We start from the raw sequence: 22,242 nt of genomic DNA on the forward strand, positions 1-22,242 counted from the left end.
CTTTATTCACTAAATACAAAAATAAAAACAAAAACATAAGATGCAGACCAGTGCACTTGTATGTATGTGAGTGTCCTGGATCCAACAAGCTCACAAGTGCCCTGTGGAGGGTGATGGTAGGGTAGGCTATGGGTGTGGCGCCAGTGAGAAGACAGGTGTTTTCTGGCCCCACAGAATAAACAGTCTAGTGGGAGGCCATTTGCACTCAAGATGTGGCTTCCTAAATGATAACCTCTAGACAGGCCTGAGGACAGAGCCTGGTGATTAGCATGCCTGGCCTCTGGCGCCCTCTGGTGACTGTGGCTGTGTCTCCCATAGTGGGCTGTTCATCACCATTCATGACAAGGGCCACATTGCCAGCATGCTCAACTTCTGCCTGAGGATGACATTAAGGTAGGGTTCTTCTCTTCTGTGCTGTTACTTTGTGGTGCACTGGGTCCTCTCAGCCTGGACCAGAAAGAAAGCCACCGCAGCACCAAGGGAAGAGTCATCCTGTCTTAGCTAAGACAGGCTCACACACCTGATAGGCCTGACAGAGTTAGAGTGGGCCAGAGAAAGGCTTCCAGGGATAGTGGGGGCTGAGGGTTTGAACCCATATCCTGGTGCATGGTAACCTTGGTTTTTCTGAAGGATGATGACAGATGGGTTCCCTCCACTGAGCCTGCAGAAACCACAAATCCTCAGAGGGGAGTCAAGGGGTCAGAGTCCTACGCTGGCTCAAGTAGGCTGGCATCCAGAGGAGGACCACTGCAGAAGCATTCCCCCTGTCTTGCAGGTGTCGTGGTGACAGATGGGGAACGCATCCTTGGCCTGGGGCACCTGGGCTGCTATGGCATGTGCATCCCTGTGGGAAAGCTGGCACTATACACAGCATGTGGGGGCATCAACTTACACCAGTGCCTGCCTGTGATGCTGGATGTGAGCACCAACAACCAGGTAATGCCCCAACCTGAGTCACAAGGGCAGGGATGCTTCTGCCTCACGGCACCTCCTCTGCACAGGCCACATCGGAGAAGGAGAGAGAGAGACAGAGCGAGAGAGAGATGCCAGGCCAGGCAACATATGTGTCCAGCAGAGAAGTAGTTACAGAAGCCAGAACTCCTTTGTTGCCCCAAAAAGAATTTTGGTTCTTACTCCCAGAGGGGGAAAATGTTACGGGAAGATGACCTGAATTCCACTGGGACCTGAAATGTTTGTCACCAAGTATCTTTATTTCTATACCATCACTGAGAGGGAAGAGAATCTCAAAAACCAGAGGAAGTCAGGTACTTTTTTGCTTATCTTGGAGAAAAGGGGAAAAAGGGAGGACATTTGGAAGAAGTAATAGGTGTAGGTGTGACTTAGAAAGGAAGTGAATAAATAATTAAAATGAATAAAAATGGGCAAAAATATAACTACATACACACCTATATATAGACACAGAGAGAGAGAGAGAGAGAGAGAGAGAGAGAGAGAGAGAGAGAGGAAAATATACTCAACCGACACCTATGACCTCAGAACTATAGCAATTTCTGCTGGAGAGGGATGGAAACACAGAACTCTGATGGTAGGGGTAGTATGGTATTAGACCCCTATTATCCTATGATTTTGCAGCACACTATTAAGTCACTAATAAAACATCAAATTAAAAGGAACCAGGAAAAGAAGCCAGACCAAGTAGGACAAGGGCCTGGCCCAGGTGTGAGCCCCCACACCACACAGGGATGCTTGGCAGCAGGGGAAATTCAGGTGCTGTGATGACTTTACTCATTCTTCACCACCTCCTCCTTTTCCTTTCTCTCTCTCTCTCTCTGTTTCTGAAAAATGTGGTCCTGGGCAATGAAATTACCCATGCCTTAGTCCTGGTTCCAAAAAGCTAAAGTCATGGAGAACATGAAGAGAAGTGGTGAAAGTAGAATAGTGGTTCCCATTCTAGACTCTTTTCTTCAGTCTTTTTTCCACCAAAGCCATCCTTAAGGCCTAAGATGCCTTTTCCCAGCCACCAGAATTCAGCTGTTCTCAAGGTCATGTGTATTCTGAGTTCCCTCCCAAGTTACCTTTTGTCCTACTGTGTCATTGCTTTGTTTGTTTGCTTGTGTCTGTCTGTCTGTTTGTTTGTTTTGCCAGGGCACCAATCAGCTCTGGCTTATTGTTGGTGCTAAGGATTGAACCTGTGACCTTGGAGCCTCAAGCATGGGTTTTTTTTAGTATTACCATTAAGCTGTATCCTTTGCCTCCCTGCTGAAAGGTGTCATTTGATCAGATGCTGGGTGTATCCAGAGTTCCATAAAGAAATTCCCTCCCACAACTGGTTTCTCATCTCCTGGCAAATAGAAACCCAGTTCTAGCACTGAGTATCTACGGATCAGTGTTTGTGTTCCATCCTGATTATCTTCTTAGGATAAATTCTTAGAAACATAAGGCTGGGGGGATAGCACAGGGATTCTACACAAATACTTTCCTGCCTGAGGCTCTGAGGTCACAGGTTCAACCCCCAATCACACCATAAACAAGAGCTAAGCAATGTTGGAGGGGAGGGAGAAAGAGAGAAAGGAAGGAAGGAAGAAAGACAGAGAGAGAGAGAGAGAGAGAGAGAGAGAGAGAGAGAGAGAGAGAAAGAAATGAAGGAAGGAAGAAATAAAAGGAGAAAGGAAAAGATGGTCCTGCAGGTGTGAATGGGAGGGAAAAGTTAGGAGCTATGCTCCAGTGTCTCTCTTCTGTCTGTCTGTCTCTACCTCTGAACAAGTAACTAAAAGAAAAACAGTTGGGGAGAGAGGCAGGCAGTGGTGCACCTGGTTTAGCACACACTGCAGTGTGCAAGGATCTTGGTTCAAACCCCTGGTCCCCACCTGCACGGTAAAACTTCACAAGAACTGAAATAAAGCTGCATGTGTGTCTCTGTCTCTTTCCTTCTCTATCTCCCTCTCCTCTCTCAATTTCTGTATCTATCCAGCAATAAATAAATAAAATAAAGTTATAACTTACAAAAAGGAAGAAAAACAAGTGACTGCCAGAACCAGCGGTTTTGTTGTGCAGGCACCAAGCTCCAGGACCAACCCTGTGTCAAAATTTAAACAAAGAAACAATTAACTGAGCTGACCTCACCTCTGAATTCAGAGACAGTAAGGGCCATCAGTGGTGAGTGTGTGTGGGGTGTGGGCTTGGGTGGTTCCTGAGGCACATAGGGGAGGGAACCCAGCATCTAAAGTCCAAAGAGGGAAACCTCCAGGCCCGAGCTGTTCTGACTGGAGGCAGGCTTCAGGATGTTATGAGTGGAGGGGAAATGTGTCCTTCCCACAAAAGGTTCTAGCATTCAGGATGCCTCACCCCTACCTGGGGCCAGGTTGAGTGAGTGAGCAGGTCCTGTGGATACTGGCTGTGAGATTAATGAGGGGACATCTCCTCCCTGGAATGAGGGTGCCCTCACTCTGTGGAGAACTGCCCAGGGGAAGCCCAGCTAAGGCCAGTGAGTTTCTTGCTCTGTCTTGCCCCAAATCACATCGACCAGCTACACACACACACACACACACACTTGGAGCCAAAAAGAAAGATCCAGAAAAAGGAGCTGAAAATGTATCTGAAGGGACGAGTATGCTGAGGAGGACACATGAGACTGAGGCTCAAAGGGGCAGGAATGTGGTAGATGTTTGGAGAAGAGCCAGAGGGATGTCATCCAGAAATGCCCAGAGAGGTTGTCCTCTGGCCTAAATAAGCCAGCACCTCCCACAGTGCTCTGGCTTCTCTTGGGGCAGAGCACCCTGACACAGGATGAGGAACTGAATGAACTGCGTGTCTCAGTGGCTCTTCAGGGACTCTTCAAGAAGCTGGGAGTAGCTGCAAGTGCTGGGTTCAAGCCCCAGCACCACGTGATAGCATCACAACACCAGGGGCACTTTATGCCTGGTGGACCAGTGCTGTTTCTTTCTGTTTCATGCCCCCACCCCAAACAAAAAATAGGGAGCAACAAGGCACTAGGGGGCTTGTCTGGTAGAGTGCACATGTTACGTGGCCAGAGGACCCTGGTTTGAATCCCAGGCCACTGTGTGTGAGCACCTGCAGGGGAGACACTTCCTGTGCAGAGGAGCAGTGCTGTGGAGGTGTCTCCCCTTCACTAGCTCTCTATCCCTTTCAGTATCTCACCCTTTCAACTCATTGCTGGGGTTCAGTGCCTGCACAGCTCCACAGCTCACAGAAGCTTTTTATTTTCTTTCCTCTAGATAAAGGGTGAGTGACAGAGAGATAGAGAGGAGAGACACAGAGAGAAGAGAAACCACAGTGCTGGTCCACTACTTGTGAAGTCCCTCCCCATCCACATTTGCCCACATGTTGTGGCTGAGGTTCAAACCCAGGACCTCTTGCATAGTAGCATATACTCTCACTGACTTCTCCACTCAGATACGGAATCCACTGCCTCATCCAGTTTGAGGACTTGGCCAGTGCCAATGCTTTCCGTCTGCTAAACAAGACTGAGAAAAGTACTGCATGTTCAGTGATGACATCCAAGGTAGGTTCTGCCTTGGGACTGAGTATCTGGGACTGGCTCCCTCACACAGGACCACCTGCTGCCAGCGTGCCACTGTGGCTCCACTGCCTCATGACTCAGGCTTCCCTGTGACCTGGGAGAGAGTGCTGGGGCTTTGCTAAACCACTGCTCCTTGGAGACCATAGCTGCATCCAGGGAGATGAGTATTACATGACTGCATATATCTGTGACTGTACAAGGACGCAGGGTCGAGCCTCTGGACACCATATGGGAGCACCTACAAGAGGGAAGCTTCATGCAATGGAGCAGTGCCATGGTGTCTCTCCTCTTTCTATCTATCTCTCTTAATCTATCTCTGTCTCTTGACGTCTATCATACCATATATACATATATATATATATATATATATATATATATATATATATATATATATAATTTAGGCATTGAGCCCTATGAAGAACACTGGTGACCAAAAAAAGGAATGAAACATGTAAAGGGCATTCTAAATAATGCAACCAGCTAGTACAAGCTGGTAGTGAGCTACAGTTTCAGCCTCTCTCCACAGAAGAAGCTAACAAAGACCTGGGGCAGATACAGTAAATGTTTAAAGCACTTAATATATAGGGGTCCTATGGTGGCATGGCTAGTAGATCATACAGGTTATCATGCTCAAGGACCCAAGTTCAAGCCCCCAGTCCTCACCTGCAGCAGGAAGCTTCATGAGTACTGAAGCAGTATGGCAGATGTCCCTCCTCTCTCTCTCTCTCAACCATATGTCTGTCATGTCTGCATTTACAGGGAATGACGAACTATGAGTAGTGTGTCCCCTTTCTGGTGGCCTTGAAGACCCCAGGGGTTGGGAGGGGCTTCTAGTAGACACTGATAAGCACGACCTGGATTGGAAGTGCCAAGGAGGATCCAGAGAGGGGTCCTCAACAGTGGGGACTAGAAAGATGTCCCTAGGGCCTGTGACTGCAGATAGAGGACACTCCACAGGGACAGGACTCTCTGGGGAGCATCCATGCTCACTGCCAGTCCAGTGTCTGGGCATGCTGCACCAGATGTTCCTGCCTTTCTCTCTGGTCCCGGCAGAGCTGCCAGCATGCTGAGTCAGAACAGGCCAAGTAAAGCAGTCCGGGAGTTGAGGTTGGGAAGTAGGGGTGGGGGCATGTGTCCTTCATCCTTGGGTAGACTCACTGCAGAATTTGGGAGGAAATACGTAGCTCTGACTCTGGGGACTACTGCTGGTCTGTCTGGGACCAGGAATGTCCCAGAAGACACCAAAAAGGGGGTGGTGATAGGAGAGTCCTTGCTGGAGTCCAGTAACTCTGCACTAGGCTGGGGAGAGGGAAGCCCACCTGGTCTTTCCTGGTTTCTCCCTGGTCCCTGTATCTATAGGGGTAGATGGGGGAGGGCACATCAGGTCCCATCACCTTTATGCCTCCCAGTGGCCACTTGTGGCTTCCATTAAGTGACCCAACTCAGCCTCACTGTGACACGGGGCTGACAATGGGCCCACAGGGACAGCTGGCCAGTCACTATGGCTAGCTTCCAACAAGCCCACCTTCTACAATAAATGGTTCAACTGGAGGCCACATTGGCTCCCTATTCAGCCCTCATTCCCTAGTTGATCTGAAGGGTTTGTCAGGTGACCAAGAATCTGGGGATTAGCATCCTGAAAGGACATTGCAGTGGTTTTGCAAAAGGGTTTTCACTCCTGAGCCTCTGAAGTACAGGTACAATCCCAGCAGAACCATAAGTTTGAACTGAGCAGTGCTTTGTTTAAAAAATAAATGGATAAATAATGAAATCCCTCTTGAATATACATATTTGAAATACACACATACAGATATATGAAGTATTGGGGCCTGGGTGGTGGTGCACCTGGTTAAGGGCTTTATTATCATGCGCAAGGACCCAAGTTCAAGTCCTCAATCTGTTGCTACCTGCAAGGGGAAAGCTTCGTAGGTGGTGAAGCAGTGCTGGAGGTTCTCTCTACCTCCCCCCTCTCAGTTTCTCTCTGCTCTATCAGATAAAATAAATAATGTAAATAAATAAATAAATGTTAGCAAGAAAGATAAACTACATATATATGAAATACATATACATATTTGAAAGAAACATGGTTAAGGTGGGAGGCTTTGAAGGAGACAGGCACAACAGCTCATTCAGATAGTGCACTCCTTTCTCCTGTGCACAACTCAGGTTTGAGCCCAGCCCCCACACACTGGAGGTGCTATGGTCTCTCTCTCTCTCTCTCTCTCTCTCTCTCTCTTTGTCACCAGGGTTATCACTGGGGTTCAGTGTCTGCCTGACTCCACTACTCCCAATGGTCATTTTTTTCCTTGAGATGGAGAATGAAAGACTTCAAGGGAAGGAGAGATACCACAGTACTGTTCCACCACTTGAGAAGCCCCCACCCCTCTGCAGAAACTCCCTTAGGGTGGCTGGGGGACTTGAACCCAGGACCTTATATATGGTAATGTGTACACTCTACAGGGTGAGCCAACTTCTGATCCCCCCTTTCTAAGTCCTTAATATGTCACCCAAGAGCCACCCCCAACCCCCATGAAAGTCAATGTTGGAGAAAAAAACAAACCTTCTGTTGTAGAGCTCAAGACTTGTTGTTCAGCCTTTGAGGTTCTGGGCTGAACTGTGTGTTGTGGGGGGAGTAACTTTTTCCTCCAAAGGCACCCCAGGGAGAACACCCAAAGCCAGCTAGGCAGCCAAGGGGTTGGGGGGCTCAGGAAGCCACATACACTGCTGGATATAGAGAGTACCAATGGTCAAAGGTCAAGGTGCTGCTCAGAAGTCTAGGAAAATTATATTTGGTGACCTGGGGGAGCAAATTGCCTGTCAGTAGAGCAGAGAGCACCTTGGCAGTGGATACTGTCAGGGTTATTCAGATTCCAGCCACCAGAGAGAACATTCCACTCCCAGCACCAAGGCCCTGCCTTGGGGCTATTCTGATGATGGTCTTTGAGCCATCTGCTGGTCAGAGCACAATCCCTCCTCCAAGAGGCAGAAGGCTGTGCTGAAATAGGTTCCCAGGCTGAGGAAACCCTGGAATTCTTCTAGGGAAGATTTACAGGCTCTCAAAAAATCATCAAGTTGGCAGAAACACATCTTTAGACTCCAAGAGATCAACATTAAAGAGGGCTCTGGGGAAATACCTATCCAAAAAAGGGGACCAGAGACTTCTTTGCTGGATTTCGAGGGCCTATTGTCATTTGGGGAAAGATATCTATCTTTTGTGTCATAAGATCTGTGAGTTCAGATTTGTGACTCCCTGACTTGGCTTTGGAAGTTTCTTTGAGTTGAGTATGATTTCATCAGCCCAAGAGACCTACTCCTACTAGGTCCCCAGACAATCTAAATGCTCTGCAAACCAAGCTGTAAATTCATGTTCGAATCTTTTCTCCCCTGTCTGCAGTAGTGTAAGGCCCTGGTGATCCACTGGGATAAAAATGTAGGCCAAAGACTGTGCTTGAGTCCCCACACAGCAAATCAATATAAAGGGCTGGTGTGTGTGTTTGGGGGGCGGGGTTTATTGGGAGAAAGAAAATCAGCATCCCCTGACCCTGATTTCCTACCTCTCCCTAAAGAGCCCCTCTTCTCTTCTGGTTCCCATTCACTGGTTTTAATATCCACAAGATTATCATTATTTGATCTGGTCCATTACTATGTTTGCTTCTGAGTGGGAGGGCTACACAGCAGCTTCTGTCTTTACATAACAGACTGTTAATTAGGTCTTCCTCAGTCTCTCTAGGAGCCAGCTGGACACACGGGGCACCCCCCACCCCCACCAAGTAGCTGAGCCCACTCTGCTCTGTCACAGGCACAGCCTCCATGGCAGTGGCTGGGATACTTGCGGCTCTGTGGGTCACCAGAAGCCGGCTCTCTAGCCATGTGTTCGTCTTCCAAGGAAGCGGGGAGGAGTCGGGGTTGTAAGTGCTGCCAGGAAATGGAGAATCCTAGAGGCAGCCTGGCACGATGCCTCATCTGGACACTGCGCTCCTTTGCCATGTGCACGGGCACTGCATTGGAGGAACATCCAGACCTATGGGCTTTTAGCACCCTCTCTCATTTGAGGATCCTTGCGTCTCCCAGGTGTGGAGGGAGGAGGGCTGGCTGCTGCCTCCCTGGGTCTGAGCCTGTCCTGTATGGCACCCCCAGGCTGCCCTGGGCATCACTCACCTCCTGGTCATGGCCCTGAAGCAGGAAGGCATCCCTGCGGCTGAGGCCACCAAGAAGATCTGGATGGTGGACTCCAGGGGACTCATTGTCAAGGTGGGTTGGCCTGGGGGCAAGACATGGGGTATCTTACAGTAGCTGGAGATGGGGTGCTCACCTGTGAGGAGGCAAGTCTGGCAGGCAGGAGAGAGAGGAGGAGGATGAGGGCAGGGCCTGCTCTTTATTTGGATTGATGGATTGATTGATTTTGCCACCAGGGTTACCACTGGGGCTCGGTGCCTACACTGCTTCATTAGTCCTGGCTGCCTTTTTTATGTAGAGAGGAAGAGATAGAGAGAAATAGAAAGGGGAAAAGGAGAGAGAAAGATAATTACCCTGCAGCACAGAGTGACCCCACTCAGATGTCACTTAGAGCCTGAACTCAAGTCCCAGATTCCACTAGCTTAGAAAACTGGGGAGAGGGACCCACGAGACTGTTCAAAGGTCAGAGATGAAAATGTAAAAACTGGGGCTAGGAGGTGGCACACCTGGTAGAGCACAAAGGTTCCCATTTGTGAGAACCTGAGTTCAAGGTTTCAAGTGCCTGATCCTGACCTTCAAAGGAAAAGTTTCCCAAATTATAGAACAGGCTGAAGATGTCTCTCCTTACTCCCTTTCTGTCACTCTCTGTCTCCATGAAAGAAAGGGAGAAAAAAGAAAAGAAAAGGAGGAGGGAGGAGGAAGGTAAGAAAGGAACAAGGAAATAGTGACCACCAAGAGTAGTGGAGTTATGTAAGCACTGAGCCTGGGCAATAACACTACTGGCAATAATAATAATACTAAAGTATAAGTACCATGGACACCTGCATCTGAGAGCCATATATTTCAGTGGGCAGGGTGTATGCCTTGCCATGCACTTGAATCACATTCAAACCCTAGCACCACATGGGAGGGTGTCATTACTGGGAGAAGCTCTGATGCTGTGATGGCTACCCTTGTGTGTGTGTGTGTGTGTGTGTGTGTCCCTCTCTCTCTCTCTCTCTCTCTCTATTTCTCTCTCTCAGAAAGAAGTACAGAGTGCTCTCTGTGGCTCAAATGCAGCAACTCTCCCCAGGTTCCTCACAGCTACACCCTTTCTTTCTGTCTTTGCAGGGGAGGAGCCATCTGAGCCCTGAAAAAGAGACTTTTGCCCAGGACCATGCTGAGATGGGCTCCTTGGAGGAGGTGGTGCAGCAAGTGAAGCCCACAACCATCATAGGTAGGAGGGTCGGCCAGGCTCGGAGGTATTGAGACTCCATGCTGGCAAAGCTCTTTGCTCAGGCCACGTTTTTGTTGAGCAGCTACTGGGTAAAAGTCTTGGGACTATGGGGACAGCAGGGGCCCTCCTGGCAGAGTGCACACGTGACCAGACTTAAAGGCCTGAGTTCAAGTCCCATGTCACCAAAGGGAGCAGCAGCAGGAGGGGAGATTCCCAAAGTTGGAGTTATTCTGCAATGTCCCCCTTATCTCTGTGTTTCTCTTTGGAGGAAATAGGGGAAAGGGGCCACTGGTGGAGGTGTGCAGACACAGAGTCCCAACAAGAACCCTGATGGCAAAAAATAGAATAAAATAAAATAAAATATCGTAGTATTGTAGGATTGGACTGAGAAGAGAGAGTTTGTGTCAATCACCTGATTATGCTTAGTGAAATAAGTAAGATAAAAGATATCTATCAGATGCTTTCCCTCAGGGACATGGCCTCCTTCCATGAGTGCTCCATAATTTTCGCACTGAGCAACCCCACCAGCAGGGCCGAGTGCACAGCTGAGCAGTGCTACTGCAACATCCAGGTCAGAAGGCCCTTACCAGCGGGCAGATGAGCCCTCCAGGGGAAGATGACCTGGGGCCTGGGAGCCTGGAGGAGGCATGGACATGACCCAAGAGCTGTGGGGCTGGCAGGCAAGTGGGTGGGTATCCAAGTGGACAGGTGAATGGTCAGGCAGGTGGGCAGCTGGAGGGCAGGTAGGTGGGCAGGCTGAAATAGGCAGGCTCTGGGACCTAGAGCCTGCATAATCACTTCCAGTTCCATCCATGTTGCCCCAAAGATCACAATGTCAAGTTTTTTTGGACGCAGAGTAGTATTCCATGGAATATATATCCTGGTACTTACTCAGCTTATCATTACATTTAGGCTGCTTCCACTCTTAGAAGACTCTGATGTGCTTCATGGATTCTTTCTGGACAACTCTGGGCATTCATAAGAACAGCTATATTTGACTAAATATTTATTTTGATGAGGGGAGAGAGAGAGAGGGAGAGAGAGACTGCTGAGCTCTGGCACATGCAAGGCGTACCCTCGGGCTTGGGGGACCTGTACTCAACTGCTGGTGTCTCCCTGTTGTAGTGAGTGAAGCTGAGTGTTTCTGAGAGTTTAGTCAGTGCCAACCTCCCCCCACCCCCCACCAAGCCAAGGCTCAGACTTTGGCTTTGTTCTGGAAATGGCCAAACTCAACTTCTTTCTCTCTTCCCATTCCCTACTCCCCTCCCCAAGAGCACCCCACCCCACCCCCCAGCAAAATGTCCAGGAGGTATCAGAGCAGCACCTGTCACAGGGGAGACAGTACCCGCCCCTCAGCTCCATCAGAGATGTGTCTCTGAGAATCACCATCAAGATGAGGACATCTGCCCTGTGACACTGGCAGGGAGGCAAGTGGCCTTCTCTGTGGCTTGCGGAGAGGAGGGGAGAATGGTGCAGAGGAAGCTGGAACTGTGCTACCTGGGCTGTCCCCTCCTTGCTTCCTGTCAGCCATGCTCTCACCCAGTGCTCCCACATATGTTTGTGCACACACAGGTATGGAAAGACATAGCTGCACATGTGTGTACATGTGCATCTTATGCATGCACATATGTGTTAATGTACATGTGTATACACAGAAGACTGTATAGAACCAGAAATGGAACCTGAGAGCCCAGGCCATAAGCGTAAATCAGAGTGGCCAGGTGGTAGCTCACCTCGTAGAGAGCACAGGTTACCTAGGTTCAAGCCACGATCCCCATCTGCAAGGGCATCTTCATAAGCAGTGGAGCAGTGCTGCAGGTGGCTCCAATTCTGTCTCTCCCTCTAATTCTGTCTCTCACTTCTATCTATCACTATCTCTGTCTCATTAAAAAATAATAACCACAGGGAAGAGTGGATCCATGCAGGCACTGAACCCCAGAAATGCCCCTGGTGGAAAAAACAAATGTGGAGCAGTGAAGTTATCTTTGATGATTCCAGGAATGCTGAGGACATTATTATATTGTTATTTATATTAATATACATATACATATATACCTTACATCTTTTTTGTTGATTAAACCAATTTTTTACTGTTATGTTGGCTGGATAGTGGTTTACAGGACAGTTGTTGACACATGGGTGCAATCTCTCACCTGCAGAACACTCTCAATCTTAACTTAGGTCCTTCTGTTCCATCATGCAACAGAAATCCTCCCTTCAAGCTCCCCCACGGCCATTTTCCCACAACCTTCCCCAGAGTCCTTTGCTGTTTTTGTGCAATACATGAAACTCAGTTCAATTTTACTTGTTTTCCCTTGCTGTCCTTGACTGTTAAGATCTGCCTGTGAGTGAGATCATCCAGTATTCATCCTTCTCTTTGGGGCTGATCTTATTTCACATGATTCTTTCAAGTTCCATCCACAATGAGGAAAAGGAGATGACCTTGTCATTTTTCACAGCTGATCAGTGTTCCACCAGTGCTCCACTTTCTTAGCGACTCATCTGTCATTGGGCATCTGGTTGCTTCGAAACTTGGGTTGATACAAATAGTGCTTCTATGAATATAACTGAAGTATTTATTTCCCCAATCATTTTTAATATTTGCAATATTTGTTGGATAGAATCAGAAATTGAAAGGGAAGAGGGAGATAGAGACAGAGAGATGCCTGCAGTACTGCTCAATCACTTGTGCAGCGTCCCTCCTGCAGATGGGGACTGGGAGCCTGAGCCCTTGTCACTGGGCATTGTATCAAATGTGCTCAATCAGATGTGTGATTACCTGGCCCCAATTATTATTTGTGTTTTTTCATTTCCTAGAATTGAGGAGCTTCATAGTATATAGTCCTCCTGTCCCTGCTCCCCTAGCTGGTGCCCTCCTTAGGGGCACACTAACGGCCGTTCATCCCCCACCCCGACCATCTCACAGGTCCTCACATATGCCTACAAGCACAACCTGGCCACTTACTGCCCGGAACCCTTGGACAAGGAGGTGTTTGTTTTCTCCCTGGTCTACACTCCTGACTACGACTCCTTCTCACTGGACAGCTACACCTGGCCTAGGGAAGCCATGAGTGTGCAGATGGTCTGATGCCATTTCTGCAGGGCTGGGGGCAGGGACAAGGGAGGGACACCCACAATACAGATGACCTCTGATGGCTGTCCTTGTCACTGTCTATCCCTAAACTCTCTGCTCAAGAGCAGAAGCCCAGGGACATCTTGTCCCACAGGCCCTAAGTGCCCATCTTTTTAGAACCTCCCTCAACATCTGGCTTAAGGATTTCTCCAGACTTTCTGTTGCCAGCTCTGAACCTAAGCTTGTGAGAAATCTAAAAGCCCCACCTGGAGCTCAGCCCTGACAGTGCCCATAGCTGCTGGTGGGGACAGAAGTGTGCCATGTGGGGAGTCACTTGGACGGGAGGAGAGTGGTTCAGGACATGCAGCTGAGAAGTGAGAGAGCAGAGTGGTGGAGCAGTAACTAAAATACACGAGTCACAAGCATGAGATCCTGACTTCAATCCTTGACATCGAGTGTGCCAGTGATGATACTGCATGACACAGGAAGCAGACACTCAGGAAACCCCTGCTGCCTGCTCTGCCTAGAGCCACACTGCCATCTTTCAGCCACAACAGGCCCCTTTCGTGCAGGTCTTAGTCTCTCCATATCTCCCAGTGTGCTGACACTCAGTGTAGTGTCCCCAAAGCATAGCTCTGTCCCATGACTCCTGGATTCGGGCTAAAGATTCATGGGGGTTGGGGGTTGTTCCAGAACATTCATTCCTTCAGAAAAGTCCAGGCTTAGGGAGGCATGATCAGATTCACAAGCAACTTTTCTGGAGGAGAGAGGCAGAAAATAGCTCTTCATACTAAGGCCCTGGGTTCGAGCCCCTGTACCACATGAGAGTACCATGAATGGTAAAAGGGGTGGGGAGCTTCATGGTCAGGGGACCGGTGCTAGGGTAACTTTAGTCTCTCTCCCCCTCTGGACACAGTGGAACATTTAAAGCCAGGAGGCCTCTGAGCAATGGAATTACACAAGCACAGGGCCTTGGGTTCCTTACCATTAGCTACAGAAAGTTGTTACATGCAGGGACCCAGGAGGGAGCTGTGATAAAGCCTTGATGCAGGAGGCCCTGAGTTGGAGACCTACCATTACATGGGAGCACCCTGGATAAAGGCCAGTGGAAGGCTGGCAGAAAAGCTTCCCTGAACAGACCCTGCTTGGCCCTACACTCAACCCTGCTAGAGCCCAACCCCCACCACACTGGAGGAAGCTGCCCTACTGGGGTCTTTCCTGCTCTCCCTCTGTCTGAAAGAATTCCCTGGAGGGCTGAAGCCTTGGATTGGGCTCCATGGATGGTGGGACAGTAGTTTGATCTTGTCTTCTCTCTAAAACATACAGACTTACAGGTTGTCCGAGGAAGGTAGCTCAGTCACAATGAGCAGGCATGAGGCCCCTGGATTCCACCTCGAACAAGGCACCACATTAGACAAAGAACTATGGACTGGAAAAATAGCTCACTAAAACAGTGTGCTGCTTTGTCATGTGCATGACCCTGGTTCAAACCTGGCACCCACAGAATTGAGGGAAATTCAGTGCTGCTTCTGTCTCTCAAAAAGTCAGCCCATAGTGGTTAAGTCTTGATGAGAAAAAAAAAAAAAAGATTAAGAGCAAGCAGGCACATAGAAATGCTTTATTATTTTAACATAAATTCCAAGAGGAGGTTGTGCTTTTTTAGAAAAGGACGGGGGTGACACACAAGGAGGGTACATGCACAAGCAGGAATACACCCCAGGCGAGGTGAGGCTGGGTGCCTCTTCCCCAGCTTCTTTGGCAGATGCTCTGGGTAGCATGGACTGGGTGCCAAGGGCATGAGAATAAAGACAGCACTGCATAGCTAGGGGGTAAAGCTGGGGTCCCCTCCCCAGCTGCCCTGGAATTGAGTGATATGGGGTCAAGGGTGAGCCTAGAGGACAGGAGGCTGCACTGGTGGACAAGAAGGGTTGGCTTGGACTGAAGGGAACTGGTGGAGTGGGGGGAAGGAGGTTGGTGGAGTGAGGTGGAATGGAGAAGGTTGGAGTGGGAGGAGAGAGGTGGTTGGGAAGGGAGTGGGTTTGGGGAGTGGTAGACTGGGGGAGAGTGAGGGGAATGGGGGGTGAAGTGGGGAGGGGTGGGTTGGGGGAGGGGTAAAGTGGGGGAGAGGGAATGGAATGGGAGAGGTTTGGAGTGGAGAGGGAGGGGTAATGGGGAGGGGGTAGGTTCAGGGAGGAGTAGAGTGGGAGGTGTGGGATTTGAGGGGGGGAGGGGTGGGATGGGGATGGGCTGGAATAGAGGAATGGGGAGGGTTGGGCAAGGGGTTTAGACTGGGAGATAGGGAAGTTTAGTGGGAGGGATGAGAGTGGTCTGGTGCAGGCTGGAGGTTGAGGTCAGATGCATAGTCCAGAGTTAGGCTGGGAGCACTCTCACCAGCTGTCCTGAAATCAGGGCTGTGAGGGAAAGGGATGTGGGGGCGGGCGGGTGTGAGGGCAGCGCACCACAGCTCAGGTGAGGCTGGGTGCCTTCACCCCTGCCACCTTGGCAGCAGGTGCTGTGAGGTTGAGGCTAGATTGATGTTGGTGGTGTGGGTGGAGGACAGCACTACACCCTAGGTTGAGGCTACATAACTCCTCCCCACAGCTGTCACATTATGCTCTGGGGTGCAGGTGGACTAGGGGGAGGCTGGGGGTGATCAGGCACACATGGATTCACAAAAGGTGGGAGGACAGACACAATCTCCTCCGCAAGCTCCCAGATGGCATCCTGCTGGAGTCCCAAGACAACTGAGAGGCGAGGATCGGACTCTGGCATCACAGGAGCATGCGATACCCTGGCAAGTGTTTGTTATAAGGCCAGAAGTGGGTCTTGCCCTTGTTGGACGGGTCTCGCTGACACTGTCTGCAGTGTTTGTAGTCATTACACTGATCCAAAATAAATAGTTTGTCTGGGGCCCTGCAGGGGAGGAAGCACAAGTAATAGTGAGAGGCCTTCCTCAAAGCTGTGAAAAGGAGACAAGGACAGTGACCCCCCCCCAACTACCTGTTCCCCTTGCCCCCAGCCTGCCCTTCTCCTCTCACTCACTGCCACAAATGACGGCCCTACATGGGAGAGGGGGAGGAAACACCTTCCACTAAAATCAAAACATCTTCTCTAGAACAGATTGTATCCCAGTGGGAAAGCTAGCATGGCAGTTGTGCAAAAGACTTGCATGTCTGAGGCTCTGAGGTCCCAGGTTCAATCCTCTGTATCATCATTAGCCAGAGTGAAGGAGGAGTAGAGAGAGGAAGAAGAGTAGGAGGAGAGGAAGGAGGAGGAGGAGTTATCCATGGGTCACCTAGGATAACAAGTCGCTAATTGGTCATTTAGAATACTTGGGGCTAGGGAGATAACATAGTGGTCTGCAAGTGACTTTCACTTCCTTTTAAGTTTCAGTTTAATTCCCAGCTCCACTATAAGCCTGACCAAAGGTCCAGGAAAAAAAAGTTTGGCATATTGAGGCTTTGCTAATATCTGAAGGGATAGGCTCCATCTGATTCTGCAGGTTTTTCACATTCTCAGTCAGGCACATGTTAACTTTCCCCATTGGCAGATGAAAATAAGACAAAAGATCATCAGACTTTCCCAGGCTAGCTGTCAACCTCCATGGCCCTAGGCTCTGCTCCTGGGTGGTGAGTAGAGAGAGACAGGGCTGAGGAGAGGGGACAGGCACCCTCTGGGAGGATGGTCTTGTTTCCTGTTTCCTGCTGGGTGTCTCACTTAGTATAGCACCCATTACCCATGAATCCATTCCTATCTGACTGCCCATTTACCCATGATTCTTCAGCTCTGCTCTTAACACTCCATAAGCCTGGGTTGGAAAATAACTCACTGCTTGAAACTTGTTATTTCCAAAGAGAAATGCCCCACACTCTGTTCCCCACCGTCCACAAAAGGAAAACAAAGGTCCCTTGAGTAGAGGCAGAGGAAAACACAGTTGGTAGACATTTAGCAGGCAGCACAGCTGTCCCCACACTAAACCCAGACTTCTGTCCTCCATGGAGTTCCCTTGGCAATCCCCACTCATTTTCATGAAGCTCTATAGACCCACAGATCAGAGGAGAGGAAATGGGGAGAGAAGGCAACTTGCAACCCCAGAAGGCAATTACTTGTCAAAGGCCTTGGCATCTTCATCTCGCTGATGCTTCAGCACAACATCTTTATCCCATTCTTTTCTCAGGTGTTGATTGATGGTGTTCCTTCGATCCTCTTCTGCACATCTTTCTGCTAAATGCCTGGAGGGAAGGCAAGAGTCTGACTCCATCCACTGCCACCATCTCCCGCCTAGTCCTCTCTCCTTTGGATTCAGTGGGAAATCTGGTTTTGCTCTCACTCTTTGGAATAAGAGGTAAAGGTGGAGTCCAGATGGTGGGGCACCTAGCTGAAGGCACACATTGTAGTGTGCAAGGACCCACGTTCAAGCCTCAGGTCCCCAACTTCAGGAGGAAAGTGCAACAGGTTTCTCTCTACTTTTCTACCAATCTCAACCCAAAATAAATAATTTTTTTTCAACAAAAAAAAAAAAGAAAAAGAGTCAATAACATGAGCAGATAGAGTGAACCCTAGTTAAGGGGTCCAGAACCGCTTGCTTTCAGCCAAAACCTTGTTTCTGTCAATGAATCCCCACTCAAAAGCTGTTTGTTTCCTTTAACTCATCTAAAAACACATCTCTTGGATCTACCCTATGATCCTGCAATTCCTCTCCCTGGGATATATCCTAAGGAACCCAACATACACATCCAAAAAGATCTGTATACACATATGTTCATAGCAGCACAATTTGTAATAGCTACCAGCAACCCAGGTGTCCAACAGATGAGTGGCTGAGCAAGTTGTGGTCTATATACACTATGGAATACTACTCAGTGATAAAAATGGTGACTTCACCATTTTCAGCCCATCTTGGATGGAGTGTGAAGAAATTAGGTTAAATGAAATAAGTCAGAAACAGGATGAGTATGGGATGATCTCACTCCTAGGCAGAAGTTGAAAAACAAGATCAGAAGAGAAAACACAAGTAGAACCAGAACTGCAGTTGCTGTATTGCACCAAAGTAAAAGACTCTGTGGTGCAGTGGGGGGAGAGTCCATGTCCAAAAATGATTACAGAGCATCTAGTGCAGTTTGTATTGTTATGTGGAAAACTGAGAAATGTTATGCATGTACAAACTATTGTATTTACTGTTGAATGTAAAACATTAATCCCTGGATATATACTCATCCCATAAGGTGGCTTGTGACATGCAACAGCCTCAGAAGTTGACAGGGGCGTAGAGATGAGAAGCAGGCTGGGGCGAGCTAGGGTCATTCATGACTCTCCACCTGTCCACACATGTTTCTACTAAGGTCGGTGTCAAGGGGTGGGGGAGGAGAGGGAGAGAAAGGAGGAGAGGATTATGGTGGGGAAGGAAGGGCCAGGCCCCTTACTTTTCTTGGTTTTTCTGGAGCATTTCTTTTTCTTGCTGCAGATTTTTTATGTGGCTGAGGATAAGCTGTCTTTTGTGGCCTGCAGCGGCTTCCACCTGCTGCTTCATGTATTCAATATTTCTCTGCCGCTTCTCGGCCTCCAGGGTCTTCTCATTCTGCCCAAAGTTGGTGAAGGTGCCCATGGGCTCATAGATGGGCAGTCTGGAAGGCCTGTGTTTCAGCTGGAACAGAGAGAGCCAGTGTGAAGTCTGCAGCATTGGGGTATACTGACAGACCCACTGTTTATAGGAAGGAGCCAGGGCACCCAAACTCACATGAGGAAACCTGCTAGGTGGGTGGGGGCCCAGTATTCTACCCTCCACACACCTATGTTCAGAGTGCTAGGAAGCAGTGTACAGTTCTCAAAATAGCAACCCGTCCACTTACCTGGTATTCCAGTGCTTTCTTATACATTTCTCTCTGCTCAAATTGATGTTTCTTCAGTTCAGCTTTTTGTTCATCAATCCTGATAATTGGAAGAGGAGGAGGTGAGACCACAGTTTATTCTAATGGAGACCAACATCATCAAAACACACCCAACAAGTTACAGTGGGAATAAGTTCCAAGGAATTAACAGCTGGCACTTCCTTCTGGAAGCCTCCATTACACCTGATTGAGACGGGCCTTGGAGCCTGGTGGTGTCTTATCTGGGAGAGCACACATGCTGCCATGTGTAAAGACCTGAGCTCAAGGTCCTCACCTGGAAAGAAGATGCTTCACAAACAGTGAAACAGTGCTGCAGGTGTCTCTCCTGTTCTCTCTCTCTCTCTCTCTCTCTCTCTCTCTCTCTCTCTCAGTCTATCAAAGAAAGGACTGTCAGGTTTATGGCCATACCACCCTGAACACACCCGATGTCATCTGATCTCAGAATCTAAGCAGGGTCAGACCTGGTTAGTACTTGGATGGGAGAAAGGACTGTCAAAAATAGTGAAGTGTCAGGGCACCAGGCCCCAAATAACCATAGTGGCAAATAAGGAAGGAATGGAGGGAAGGAGGGAGGAAGGGGGAGAGAGAGAGAGAGAGAGAGAGAGAGAGAGAGAGAGAGAGAGAGAGAGAGTTTAGCTTTATGGAGGCAGGAATTACCTCCATTTGGGGGAGTATTTCCCACAGCAGTTTCCTTCACTTCTCTCCTAACCTCCTCCCTGACTCAAATGTTCAGCCTCAAGCCATGTGCAACAAAACACTCTCTTTCCTCAGAAGTGGGAAATGAGAGAAATGTTCATCCCTGTCTGAGCTACAGAAGAATGGCAGGTATGAGTATGTTGAATGCTTTCCATGATGGCCTGAACCCTGCTTCCAGTCTGGGCCCCCACACTCCTGACCTTGGCTCCAGGGCCCCCAAGAGACTGATGATAAACCTACACTGGGAAGGGTCCCTGCCTCAGACTGGCCCCTTCTTCCTCTACTAACACCACTGACCACAAAGCCAAAGGCCATGGTGCTGACTGACAACTGTGCCTGGCCACTAAGGCTGTCCTGACACTAAGCATGGTGGCGATGACGGGCTGCATGGGGATCCTGGTTGGCTGCCTGAGATGTGCTGAAGCACTAGCTGTGCTGCCCAACCCTTCCCCACCGGAGTCTCCCTGCAAGTCCACCAAAACTCACTTTTGTTTGAGTTGCAGCCGTTCTAGCTGCTCCAAGACTTCCTGGCTTTCTTTTTTTTTCTTGGCCAGTTTACTATTGGCATCTATTTGTTTAAGAAGGTTCTTAGTATACTCATTTTTCTTTTCAGTGACAATAGCAGCACTTTCTGGTCGGTTCTCAAAGATGTATGGATTCTAGGATGAAAGAGGAGCAGTTCATTTCTTTGAGCTGAGCAAGAAAGCAACTGATGGTCTAGGAAAATAGCTGGCTTATACAGTGACTGCTTTGTCGTTGGTAAGACCTGGGTTTCAGCCCTGCGCTACCACACTGAAGGAGCCTCAGTGCTGTGGTTGCTTTCTACATCTATCTAAAAGAAAGAAAAGTCATTTTTCAAAGTGCTGATGAAGCAGCTACATGTTGAACTCACCTGCTCCAAGGTGACTCTGAGCAGAACTGACCAGAGGTCACAGGTCTTTTTTTTCTTCCCCATGGTATGTGTATGTATGTATGTATATGTGTGTGATGTGAATATGTGTGTGTGTGTGTATGTGTGTGTGTGTGTGTGTGTGTATGTGAACAATCTAACCCCAGGGCCAAAGGTGTGCAATCATAGGTTCTTCTACTAAGCTCTACCCTAGGCCCAAAGCCCTGCATGGTGAACAAAGGCAATACAGTGGACTATCTATCATGTCCAAGAGTTCTCAGGTTAACTAGATAATGGTGTGAAAAAAGGATGATTTAGGTAGATAAAAAAAGAAGCCAAAGTGACTAAAAACATGAAAATGGTGGTGAAGCATATTCACTACCATCTGTAATGAGGTTTCTCGAAACTTCTGCACCTAAAGCTCACCTGAGGGTCTTACACCTGTGGAGACCTCAGTTCTGGGGGTGTGGGGAGGGGCCCAAGATTCTATGGATTCTATGAGCTCCCACTCAGAAAGTAAGTGTCACTCTTGTAAAGCCCACTGGAATACCTTTAATCTGCCCTCCAGAGGGTGGGTTCAAACATTCCCAGACAGGGTTATATGCAAGTGAGAGGCAGAAACAATTCTTACAGAAAAGTGGCATTTCTGATTCCTCTGTGATTTTATAGCATCTGCGACACCAAGGTTATATGCAGCATTCTTCATGCATTCTTCTTTTTCTGATTTTAGTCTCAACTTTGCAAGGAAAAAGAAAATAAATAAATAAAACCAACAGACACTGAAAATGTCATTCTGTTTCTGTGGCTACTAACCTTTCTCTCTACAAAGACTGTGTTTCAAATGAGTCCAAACTGATTGGGCTTTTCTATGTTTGTTTTGCTCCCTGACAAAATGTTTCCCAGTCAAGACCTTTCTTTTTCAAACCCAAGGCCTGATGGGTCAAGCAAGCCAAGCAGAATGGCAGCTGAAAATGGTGGCTATCTATGTTCTTCCCTGCACTCATGCAGCAGAGAAGAGTAAAGGCATTAATCCTCCAAACCCCTCCCCAGGGCATTTATATAAGCTGTGAAGAGATCAAAAATTAGCTTCAGCTCCTAAACATAGTGCACCAAACAAGACTTTAGTCTGTTCCTGGAAACCTGGCCATGACCCAAACTTTATTCTCACATGAAATGCCTGATTTGGCACACTGCCAGGGAGACATGCGCAGGACATCTGCAGTGGCCTTGTCTTGTCTGCTGCCCCTACTGCACCACCTCTCAATCAATGCATAACACTACCTGGTCTTTGAATGCAGTGTCCTTGTTGTTCATTATCTGGTATTGATGTAGAAATTGCTCGTCCTGTTCTTCTTTGTTCTCGACTTTAGAATACAGTGCACTGTTGGCCTTAGTGCGCTGCATACACACGTAACAAAGTTCCTACAATGACACCAAGGGTCTGTTCCTATCTTTTGCTTTCTTATCTTCACACTTCTTCCTGTGCCTCCCCCATGACTGGATTTCTCCAGTCTCAGGAGTGTGTTTGATAAAAGGACATTTAACAGCGATTGGCATGATGGGTTTGATAGGCTGAGTCCTCGGGTTGCAGGAGTGGCCACAATCCCACTTGATGTGCAGGGTCTATGTTCACTCAGAACCCTTGTTCTCCCAGCCCTGTTTGTGTTCAGTGGCACCCACCCCCATCATTTGCTTGTCTGAGGAGACTGGTACCTGTCCTGCTCTCTCATGATCCCTACAAGTTGTAGTCTCAGAGGTCTTAGGTTCTGTTTTGGTGTTCTTTGATGGACTGGGTGGATGTGG

The 22,242-nt window shown here is 48.6% G+C and overlaps 2 protein-coding genes and 1 pseudogene across 3 annotated transcripts; 1 reads left to right on the forward strand and 2 right to left on the reverse strand.

Moving 5' to 3' along the window:
• The first annotated feature begins 606 nt into the window (after positions 1 to 606).
• Positions 607 to 12,981, forward strand: LOC132533745 (NADP-dependent malic enzyme, mitochondrial-like; annotated as a pseudogene).
• A 3,838-nt stretch (positions 12,982 to 16,819) lies between these two features.
• LOC132534058 (coiled-coil domain-containing protein 81-like) lies at positions 16,820 to 18,988 on the reverse strand. 2 transcript variants are annotated; one of them, XM_060177482.1, is made up of 3 exons: positions 18,816 to 18,988; positions 18,390 to 18,610; positions 16,820 to 17,190 (listed from the first exon to the last, which is right to left on the reverse strand). In XM_060177482.1, the coding sequence occupies exons 1-3, from the start codon at positions 18,840 to 18,842 to the stop codon at positions 17,124 to 17,126; spliced, it is 315 nt and encodes a 104-aa protein (XP_060033465.1). In that variant the 5' UTR covers positions 18,843 to 18,988; the 3' UTR covers positions 16,820 to 17,123. The 2 variants fall into 2 exon arrangements, with proteins under 2 accessions (XP_060033465.1, XP_060033464.1); XM_060177481.1 differs by having other exon boundaries at positions 16,825 to 17,198; positions 18,816 to 18,986.
• Positions 18,989 to 20,032: 1,044 nt separating this feature from the next.
• LOC132533746 (coiled-coil domain-containing protein 81-like) lies at positions 20,033 to 21,918 on the reverse strand. Its single transcript, XM_060175787.1, has 3 exons — positions 21,721 to 21,918; positions 21,071 to 21,175; positions 20,033 to 20,209 (listed from the first exon to the last, which is right to left on the reverse strand). Exons 1-3 carry the CDS (start codon positions 21,841 to 21,843, stop codon positions 20,033 to 20,035), a joined length of 405 nt encoding a protein of 134 aa, XP_060031770.1. The 5' UTR covers positions 21,844 to 21,918.
• Positions 21,919 to 22,242: the final 324 nt, after the last annotated feature.

This window comes from Erinaceus europaeus, chromosome 17 (genome assembly GCF_950295315.1).
Source record: "Erinaceus europaeus chromosome 17, mEriEur2.1, whole genome shotgun sequence".
In the NCBI taxonomy this organism is placed as follows: Eukaryota; Metazoa; Chordata; class Mammalia; order Eulipotyphla; family Erinaceidae; genus Erinaceus; species Erinaceus europaeus.